The sequence below is a fragment of the Nicotiana tomentosiformis genome, chromosome 8 (genome assembly GCF_000390325.3).
Source record: "Nicotiana tomentosiformis chromosome 8, ASM39032v3, whole genome shotgun sequence".
NCBI classification, from domain to species: domain Eukaryota; kingdom Viridiplantae; phylum Streptophyta; class Magnoliopsida; order Solanales; family Solanaceae; genus Nicotiana; species Nicotiana tomentosiformis.
The window spans coordinates 67,136,208-67,147,298 of NC_090819.1; the positions used below are offsets into that span (position 1 = coordinate 67,136,208).

Sequence of the window (11,091 nt, forward strand, 5' to 3'; positions counted from 1 at the left end):
AAATGATAAACCAAGAAAAATTGTTACAACATTAAACAAACAGATGGGTAGTCCTTTTGCAAAGTTGGATCAGAGCCTTTACAATGCAACAACACATAAAGTACATCAATCGCCATAAAGAGATTGACGTAACAGAAGATCTAATAATGGTTTGATCAAAATTAATAGTTTGATCATCCATTCTAAAGCTTAATCTGTGATGATACTAATGAGATTATGCTCTGATAGCCAATATTAGCAAGACCATTCTGGAAAAGCAGGATACTGTAAAGTAAAACAAGGAGGGAGAAAAAAGATATCAGGAAAAAGTTTGAATATCTGTCATAGTGATAGCAAAGAATCGAAAGGCAGCCTCTGTTATGATTGGACCAAGACATCTACCAGATTGTACAAAACAACCAAAGCAGCATATCTACAGAGTTAGCAAAAATTACCTTTCCAAGGCACAGGGCTAAGGCAACTCTTTGCAACTCTCCACCAGAAAGATTCACAACTTCTTGATCCATCAATTGCTCAATTTGGAGAGGCTTCATCACATCTGAACAGAACTGGGGGTGCATATAAGAATCACGTATCTTTTGATGTAGCAAATGCCTCACGGTGGATGGAAATTTTGGACTAATTTTCTGGGGCTTGTATGAAACATTGAACTCTGGTATATCCGTATCAGATCCTTCCACCACATCAGGCTTTAATAGACCAGCCTGCAGTATTCAGATCCACAAGTGTAAGACTATTTGTAACACAGAAGACAGGAAACAACAGGCATTTCAGACATGATATATTTGTATGCAAAGTGTACCAGCATGCGAATAAAGGTTGTCTTCCCGGTTCCATTCTCACCAAGCATCACAACAATCTGTGAATCAGTAAATTCACCCTCGGCAACCTTAAGCTTGAAATTACCCTGAGTCTTAGTCATGGTTGGATATCTGTAACGTGCATATGTTTCAATTTCCTCAGCCGCCTCTTGTGGGGTCTCAGCAACCTATGGAAAAATATAAACAATAAGATAATATTGCCGTGACCTATGGGTTACACAAGAATCTGAATGTACCTTAAAAGTAAGAGATTCATCACGGAAACGTAGATTTTCTGTAGGCACAAATCCAGCCAAAAATATATTAATTCCTTCCCTGACTGAGAAGGGTAGGGTGACAACTCCATATGCACCAGGCTTCCCATATAAGCAGCAAATGAAATCCGACAAATAATCAAGTACACTAAGATCATGCTCCACCACAATGACATAGCTGAAACATAGAAGAAAAATTTCAGAGTATGTGGAATGATAAATTGAAAGTTTGAATGTTTAAAAGTCAGAGGAGCATGAAAAAGAACCTATTTGGTCGAAGCAAGGATCTGATAACTTGGGCAGCTTTAAGCCTCTGCTTCACATCAAGGTAACTCGAGGGCTCATCAAACATGTATATCTCTGCATTTTGTATTGCAACAACAGCAATAGCAAACCTCTGAAGCTCTCCACCAGATAGATCACCTACATTACGATCCAAAACCTGATTCAGCTCTAGATCAACACAAAGTTGTGCCTTCACATCTCTCTCATCTTTTTGGTCAAGCACTTGTCCCACATTTCCTTGAACTGCCTTTGGAATATGGTCAACATACTGAGGCTTGATAATAGCCTGTTTGAAAGAAGGTTCAAATTACAAATGAATAGAATACTATATGAATGATCAAGAGCAAAGGTAATTGGATGCAACAAATAACGAGCTAAAGAAAAAAAAAACATCTTGATATATAAGTGGTGTGATGATTTTTAAAATTACGTTGTTCAACAATTTTTTGAATGATACACTTGGTCGTCATTGTAGAACGTCAAACATTCTTTATCATTCAAAATAAATGGCCTACTGAATAATTTATTTGGATGTAGCAGATTCGCTAGTAACCATTTGACCAATCACAACTATACAGAGGAAGAACACCTACTTTTGAGTTTTGAGAGCTACAATGCCCTCATAGTCAGACAACTAAATCCCTTTTGCTTGAAATTTTTACTTATTTTTACAATAGCCAATTATCCTTGATACAAAAGTGCAAGAGGCATTATGTATATCCAAAGGTGAGTGTCGCTCAGAAAGAAACCAACTAAGAAAAAGCTATGACAATTAGGATAACTGAAACACTGAATCAGAAGGCACCTTCAAGTTATCTTCCAGAATGCGAGTGAAGTAGTTCTGCAGTTCAGATCCTCGAAAGTGAGTCAAGATCTCTTGCCAATCAGGTGGGTTCTGTCACAGAAAATTTAAGAAAAAGGATAAGCAAGCTGTATGGCCATGAATTGACCAGTGAAGAAGATGCCAAAGAATAGTACACTGAAGCGTCCCAAGTTTGGTTTCAATTTTCCAGCCAAAACTTTAAGGGCGGTTGACTTTCCAATACCATTTGTTCCAACCAGACCAAGAACCTGCCCTGGCCTAGGGACGGGTAACCTGCAAATATTTCAAGAATTCACTTTATAAAAATATCAAATATCTGATCAGCAAGAGGCTTATCCAGAAGAGATGCAGCTTCAACACACCTGTGCAATTTAAAGGTGTTAGGACCGTAACGATGGGTTGTATCCTTGTCTAAATCTTTTGGCAGATTGATGATCTGAATTGCTTCAAATGGGCATTTCTGTATTGTCAATAAAATACCAGTAAGCAGGAACAATGACCAATCTGTAGCAAAATGTCTCCCATATTTTATTTTGTTTGTAATATATACAAACCTTAACACATATACCACATCCAATACACAGCTCCTCTGAGATGAAAGCAATCTTCGCAGCTGGAGTGACCTCTATACATAATTTACCTGCATAAACAAAGCTTAATTGATTGAAGAAGATTTATCTAAATGCTGTCAAATAATAAAAATGAGCAAGCACATTTCCCTGCTATATGAAGTACTCCCTCCATCCCATTTTATGTGATGCACTTTAGGCACGGAGCTTAAGAAAGAAAGACTTTTGAAACTAGTGGGTCTAAAACAAGCCATAGATATTTGTGGACTGTAAATCATCTCATTAATGGTAAAATGACCATTAATGGGAAGTTCAAAGTTAAATTGTTTCTAAGTACAAAAAAGTATCACTCTTTTTGGACAGAGGAAAGTGCATTACATAAATTGGGATAGAGTGAGTAATGTTACACATATTCCCCACACTCATGATTTATTCCGACAATGAATCAACTATACCTCAATCCCAATGACAAAAAAAACTTCCCTAGCCAAAAGATAAACCCTACATATACTTCTTGAATATCTGTTCCCAATGAGAGAAGAACATCCATTCCTCCAAAGTTTTGGCAGCCGCATTCTACCTTTCTCCAACAAAGGACTCCGATGCAATTTCAAGGTGACAGAAGAAGCTTCCAGGACGTTTTTTGTTTTATCTTTTTCATTTTTTACTTTTCTTTATTGGTATCAGGGACAACTGTAATGCATGTCTATCCACCGAAAACAAAGTGGTAGGACATCTTTTAATTTATCGATATAATAGTTTTAGGAAAAATTCCAGAACAAATGTAAAAAACAATCCCAACATCCCGCAAAACTCACCCAGTGTATTCACAGAACTGTCCACACCACTAGGCTGAATTCAACTTCCACTACTATAAAACATAAAGTTAAAACCTTTATTCTAGACGACATTATAAACTTAACAAAATTAGAACCACAATAACGTCATCAGCTTCCAAGGCAAAAACAAATTTTAACCTAATAACTCATATAATGATGTACTTCACAATAAATTACGCAAGGTGTAGCACATAAATCCCCCTTTTTCAGTAAGCAACACTGTGTAGTAAATAATCTCATACAAAATGATGTCCAGTCCAGCTTGGGCAAGCCTCAACCATTCCATCCATCAAGCAGGACAACTCTGCCAACAAAGCTTAGGCGGGTTGGAAGATATCGCCTAGTTTATTTTTGCGCCGCTTAAATTTGAACCTAAACCCTCATGGTTCTCCTCCCACTCCATTGACCTCTAGGTCACAGTACACCCTTGGGTGTTGCAAAGCTCAAAACTTTGACAGCAAAAATATATACACCTAATCATAGTAAATGATCGCCCTCATTGTTTTACCTAAAAAAAACCAATCCACATACATGATACAACTTTAACCAATCAATTCATAAAAAAGTCTTGTTATATATGCATAGCTCAAAATACACAAAAAAAAAAGACAAAAAAACTGTAAGTACTTAAAATTGAAAATTATCACCAACAAAACCTAAGCTAAACAATTAAGCAAAATACACAATTATAGCAATAAAATTACGTATAAGAAATCGAATTAGTATATACCAGTTTTAACGACAGGACAGCTTTTCTTGCATTCTTGGCGGCACTTTTTGGGCTTGCACTTGTCGGCGCTAACGATAGCGATACGGGTCAATCTCTGATCCGACATGTCTGTCTCTCTTCACCGATCTGATTCTCCAAACCCTAAGTTTCATACAAAAAAATCAAAATTAAATGAAGAAATTGCAGATTTATTAGAGAGAGAAAGGGGAAGAGTTATACCTTAAGATAGAGAGATGAGAGCGTAAGAGGGAGAGAGTGTGGGTGGCACGGAATGTGGCTATGTTATGTGTTTTTGCCCTAGTGCCCTAAGAGACGGCCCTAGTGATTTCGAGTTTCCTTATGTTACCTTCCGTTTTTCAGTCTCCTAATTTGGGAAAAACCTTAATATCAAATAAAACCGACTTAGAATATGTAATTGGTTTAGTAAAACATCTTCCACAATCGCACTGCTTATATATGTGGTATTGTCCCACTTCAAGTAAGAATAGGAATTGAATAATCATGCATTATAAGAGAACTTATGTATCACTTAAAAGTATATGTGAATATAAATTATATTAGTGAGAAAAAATAATTATCATGTATTACGAAGAAAATTTACTCTATGTAATAATATTTCAACATATCATAAACTTGTCTATTTGTTTAATTCTTGCTAAATATACATTAAGTTCACCTTATTTATATAAAATCCAAAGGCAAAAATAAATATCTCATATTCTTAATTTGGTTCTATAGACATCAACATTTTATTGAATTGTACTCATACAAAATTTGGGTTAAATCATAAATTCGAGACACATTGACCAAAGATAAATATTTTGGGTCCATAAATATGGATTTATTAAAGTCAAAACTAAATGACTTAATTTAAATCCAATTACAATATGGGCTAGATACTAAAGTTGGGCCTCTACAAGACAAAACTCGATCCATGGTCTTCAAGCCCAAAAATCTTTTCAAGTTTTCTTGGATGCTACTCCACCCTAAACCCTAGTTCACACCTATATAAAGAGGCTACATACTCCCTTTTGAAGGTATCTTGACTGGTGAACGAAGAGAAAAAATGCGTTCCATATCTTTTTCTAGAATTCTATAGCAAGAAGAAGAGTTCGCGAGAAGTCTTTCCCTCGCGAACGATCTGAAGTGTTGCTCAAAGTTCCTGGCGATTCAGCATATCACTAGAAGTCCCTCTTTCATTCAAGAACACGCTTAATTAGCCCTCGAATCAAGGCGATTCAACCGAAAACTAATATTAGGGGATACAAACAGAGTTGTACTCATAAAAAAATCAAGAAAATAATTATTTCTCATATTTATTTTGTTATTGCAGTTATTTAGTTTTTATATATAAAATTTGTGACGAATAAATTTTTGGCACGCAAAGTGAGATCAACTTTATCCCTCATATCTTTATCTCACAGATCAAATTTGCATACTGCGAAGCCGACTATTGTGATGGTCTCGAATATGAGTTATGGTGTTCCATCCAAGAACAAACAAGCAGTTACAACTACAATCTTCGGGGGACACTATGGTTGTCCAACCAATTTACTCAAACATGCGCCAACTTTTATAGATTTGAGGATTTGGTGAATTCGTTAACTTCAAACATGGTGAACGTCATGGTGACCACTGCGGCTAATATGGATGAGCAACTTGCTATGATGATGTAGACCGTTGAAGCTTTAAAAAGGAGAAAGATGCGCGCCAAGATGATCACCAAACAAACCCGTCGGATCCTGCACACTTAGTGCAGAAGTGCAGCATGAGTACGTAAATCAACGCGTACCCAGTAAGTATCTAGCCTAACCCCGGAGAAGTAGTGACGAGGGGTCGACATCGACACTTACTAGAGGTCCAATAAAGAAATATAATAAACCATAAGCAGATATGAAGCACACAACAATAATGAGATAAATTTGTAAGTTACATAATCTTCCAAATATTTCTTTTAAAGTATGAATTTCTCAATCTTGTATTCTACCTTAACAGCTCAGAAAATGTCAAGTGCCAATATCAAATGAATAAGGAATACCATACGAATTTTTGATGCTCTTCCTCGCCTATAACTATCCGTAGTTACTTATTTCCATGCACTTGTGCTTGTAGGGTTGCTCCTGAACTGACGTTTTGACTATCTTCCTAGTGAGACTATCTTTTAATTCTATAACACTCATACGGTACCTTTAACTACCCCAACTCTTGTCTGAATATTTCCCAAGGGTCACGATGTCGTATCTGTGAGACTGAATTCCCCATGTTGGGGTTCACTATGTTTGTCTTGCACAATCTGTTGATTTGTCTGTATCCTCTTGTTTAGCCATAACTAGGCTCTTCCTAAATCAACAACTAACTACTCGTTGGCCCATTCCCATATCAATATTCAGCGTAATTTTTCTTGGGCTATTTTATTTGTCTTAACTTATATCTTGCACTGGTTCCTTATCTATCAATAACATCTCGGGTAGGAACCCTTACTTCCTCTCCTTGATGTCGTGCTTGCATAATGTTCTAGAATTATAGCATATCTGTAGGATTTGAAAGAGTGCAATCTCATCCCTTTCTCATTATTTATCGCATTCTTCCTTTACCATTCCATTGTTACTTGAGCCACTTAATTCTGACTTAATGCCACATCACACCATATTCCCCCCCTTTAGGGGAGCACTAAGATTTAGTGCTACGATGATCTACGTATAGATGTTTTACCTTTTCATCTTTGGCATTTTTTCACATTATCGATGATCCTTACTCGCCTCGCGGTAATCCTTCTGTACCAAGGATAACGAAATTCCTCACTCGCTAGGGTGATTCTTAGTGTAACCGGCACATACAGTCCCTTAATCTTAACTTTGCTCACCTTGCTTGCTTTAGGGAAGCGTCTTCCTGAATGACCTTTAAAGGGTATTCTTCTATCCTTCATTCTATTATCGCCGGGATGAATGACCTTTTCTTAAACTACACCTGTTAGCCCCCAATAGGGTATAACTGAGATGGGTGTGGCCAATTATACATACCTCTGTTATTGTTGAAGGTAACTCAAAAGGCTTATATTTCTCTTCATGAATGGTAAATAATGATAATCTTCACTAGCTGGGTACCTCGTACCCTCCTTCATCTTGCTTCTTTGACTTGTTGAAACTTGTATCTATCTTCTGAATCTCTCATTGCCTTTCACCATAGAGGTGGATAGATATTCCTGCCTTAAGGCTCCTTATCAAAAGGCTTACACGTCTTAGTACACCCATGATCTGCTGAAGACCTTACATTTATCCATCATAAGCATCATGCAAAATTGAGTTCCTCTGACTCAACTCTTTCACAGCCACATGCAACCTCTTACCAACCGTGTTTCTAGATGTAGGCATCGTCGTATTATGAATAAGAAAGAGTTTAGGAAATTGAGTTCCTACAACTGAGCTCTACCGCACGATCTAGAGTAAGAAGAAAGAGTGACAGTCCTAAATGCCCTGTAGCCTCCTGCTTATAAGTGTGGTGCAAGGCACACCCATAAACAAGACTCTACTAGACACGGCTTGTAGACTCCCTAGGACAGAACTACTCTGATACCACTTTGGTCATGACCCAAACCGATGGACCGCGATGGGCACCCGGTACCTTACTCAACCGAGTACCAACATAACGTATCTTTTCGTATCATACTATCATAGATAACTGAGCCGGAGAGGCTACCGTGAGATAGGTAGAATACAACATGTAGCACCATCTTATACATAAGACCTATGGGCCTATAAGACCAAAATAACCACTCGTACACTGAACATAGGCCGACAAGGCCATACAATCTTTTACGTATATGACATCTGTCTATAAGCCTCTAAGAATACATAATTGTCATAAAGGTAGGGACAGAACCCCGCCATACCAAACAATACACATCTAAATCATACCGACCAAACAAGCAACTCCGGAGCAAATGGAGTGCACCAACATCTTCCGCTGAGCTGATTGCCTACTTGGAGGACTCTCGACCTGTCTATCGAGACCCGCGGGCAGCGTCCCCGGGCAAAAGGGACGCTAGTAAAAATAATATATCCAGTATGTAAGGCAATACACTGAAAGCTGAAACTGAACTGGTAATATAATAACTGAAAGTAATTGGGAGTCAAAGATAATATAAAGATATGCTCACCTCCTAATACTGACTCAACTCTCTCAATATAGTAAGTGAAATAGTTGTTCGACCTTATAAGGCTCGGTATATATAACTGCTCTATCATAGTAGGCTCGCTCATAGGCGCTCATCCATACTAGGCTCTGTATCTCGGCCAACTGGGCTCGCTCATAGGTGCTCGGTCATAGTAGGCTCGGTATATAACTTACCATCTGATCAGAGGTTGCCCAATAGGGGCATGCGCATTGATTATAGCTCGATGGTAAAGAAAATACTGTAATACTGTATATATAGGCTCTCTGCTCTCTTGACTGGAAGAAGACAATACTCAATTAAATTTGAAGTCCCGATAAGGAGAATACTGTAATTTATGAGACTAGGATAATGTATATAAATTCGGGAGTATGAACTTCTCTTTATTCCTCGTTATCAAATACATGTAATTATGTGATCATGCCAAAATGAAGAAAGGGCTTAGCCTTAAAATACCCGAAGTAGGGAAAAATCTGTATGATATTCTTAGGAAAGGTTGCACTGTACTCCCTTAGAATCGCAAAACCTCACGTTGCTTAAGACACAATCTCGTATGACTCAGGTTACTATTGCATAAGTTCTTGTATGAACTTGCTGAAGCATCCTTCATCACCTTGTAGAGATACAAAGTGAGTTTAGAATGGTTTTCAAGCCTTTAGGTGTGGGCCCCACATGGCATGACGATTTGGCCACTAAATTCTCTTAAAAAATGCTACCTTGCTATGTAACATAAGAGTCATAATTTGGGTCTTGAACCTTGTTCCAATTGCTGCCACATTGGCTTAATTAATCTTATTCAAACATTATAATTAATTAACCACTAGTCTCTTGATTAACTTAATAATATCCCATTATCCAATAATTAACCAAATATCTATATAATTAAGAATTATCTCAATTTACTTAAATACTACTCACTTTTAATACACTTTATACACCTTACTATCATGGCCATGTGGTACCTTGTATGGTAGTAGTCCATAAATATCGGGTATTATAGCTTGGACCGTATTTTATCTCAAATTGCCAAACTTCGATGAAACTCATCTTCTTAGATTTTCTTACCCTCTCACTTTCACAGATTTACTTATCCCTTGTTTGAAATAACGTAATACTTATAATCCCAAAATAATCTCATTCCCGAACTTCTGTCGCTTAACTTACGATGAAATTTTAACTTACAAAAATGTGGGATGTAACATCTCATTTCTGAGCTTTCATCAATTTATTTATGGCGTACTTTCTCGTACAAAGAATATGGGGCGTAACAAAATAATATTGAGGCATCTCTGTGACAAACTGAGACAATACCTGTATTCACAGCATCTGAAGTAATAGCATCTGGTCTGGCAGGGAGGGCATAGACAAGGGCCTGACCACACCCTGATTTGCCTCCCCCTCTAGGGCAACACCTAGCTGACTGACCTCCACCTCGAGCTGACTAGGTGGTTGGTGAAGTAACTGGTGCTGAAATCGAAGTCTGACTCCTCTGCTAAGATAGACCTCAATGGCAATGAGGACACTGCCTCCACATATGCCCAAACTCCCCACACTCAAAACAACTCTTTAGTGCTGGTGGCGGGAACTGAGGGAAACCCCTAGCGCCATGATAACTGGTAGAAGAACCTGGCATGGTGGGGCCCTGAGCTGCTGGAGTATGGGATGAACTCTGGGCTGGAAGGGCACTAAGTGATGAGTGGCCTTTATGAGAACTGTGAGAACCTTGGCCAGATGATGCACCACGGTGAAATGGCCGAGATGACTAAGCCTGTCTAAAATGACGACATCTACTGTGCTGGAACTGACGTCCAAAAGGAGCACCGCTGAATCCACCTTGACCACGAGGCCTCTTGGCCTCCCTCTCAACCCTCTCCTGACCGCGAACCATCTCAATCTGCTGAGCAATATCGATAACCTCATCAAAGGTATCACCAAACACCCTCTCTCTGGTCATAAGCAACTGTAGCTGAAAAGTGAGACCATCAATAAACCTCATGATCCTCTCTCTATCCATGGGAACCAACCAGATAGCATGACGGGCCAACTTCGAGAATCGTATCTCATACTGCGTCACATACATATCACCCTAGCGAAGCCGCTCAAACTGTCTGCGCAGCTTCTCTCTACGGGATCGAGGCATGGACTTCTCCAAAAAGACCACGAAGAACTGCTGCCAAGTAAGGGGTGATGCGCCAACAGGCCAACGCCTCTCGTAAGTCTCCCACCATCTGAGTGCAGCCCTAGAAAATTGAAAAGTAGTGAATGAGACCCCACAAGACTCCAGAATACCAGCAGTACGAGTATCCTCTGACACCTGTCCAAGAAGTCCTGAGCATCCTCTCTCTGTGTGCCACTAAAACGTGGCGGTCGGAGTCTCCCAAACCTCTCCAACCTACGCTGATCATCCTCAAGCATAGCAAGAACCACATAATCCTATACAGCTGTAACCGGCTGGGCTGGTGGTGCCCCCGGCATCTGGAGTCCTTGAACAACCAGCTCGGGTATACGAGCGATAAGAGTCTGAGTTCTTGTGCCTCGCCCGGCCTGAGAAGTGGTTTCGGCCGTCGAGATAGAGACCGCCTGAGTAAGGCTGGTACAC

The 11,091-nt window shown here is 39.0% G+C and overlaps 1 protein-coding gene across 2 annotated transcripts in view; it reads right to left on the minus strand.

Moving 5' to 3' along the window:
- LOC104097387 (ABC transporter E family member 2) overlaps positions 1-4,683 on the minus strand; it is a 6,089-nt gene extending 1,406 nt beyond the window's left edge. For both annotated transcript variants that reach the window (XM_009603942.4, XM_070182412.1), the window contains exons 1-10: positions 4,541-4,683; positions 4,322-4,462; positions 2,738-2,823; positions 2,546-2,643; positions 2,339-2,456; positions 2,166-2,255; positions 1,342-1,646; positions 1,058-1,253; positions 803-988; positions 435-704 (exon numbers count right to left, since the gene is read on the minus strand). In XM_009603942.4, the coding sequence (XP_009602237.1) occupies positions 435-704; positions 803-988; positions 1,058-1,253; positions 1,342-1,646; positions 2,166-2,255; positions 2,339-2,456; positions 2,546-2,643; positions 2,738-2,823; positions 4,322-4,427 (1,455 nt within the window). In that variant the 5' untranslated portion in view covers positions 4,428-4,462; positions 4,541-4,683. The remainder of the gene's footprint in view (positions 1-434; positions 705-802; positions 989-1,057; positions 1,254-1,341; positions 1,647-2,165; positions 2,256-2,338; positions 2,457-2,545; positions 2,644-2,737; positions 2,824-4,321; positions 4,463-4,540) is intronic.
- Positions 4,684-11,091: the final 6,408 nt, after the last annotated feature.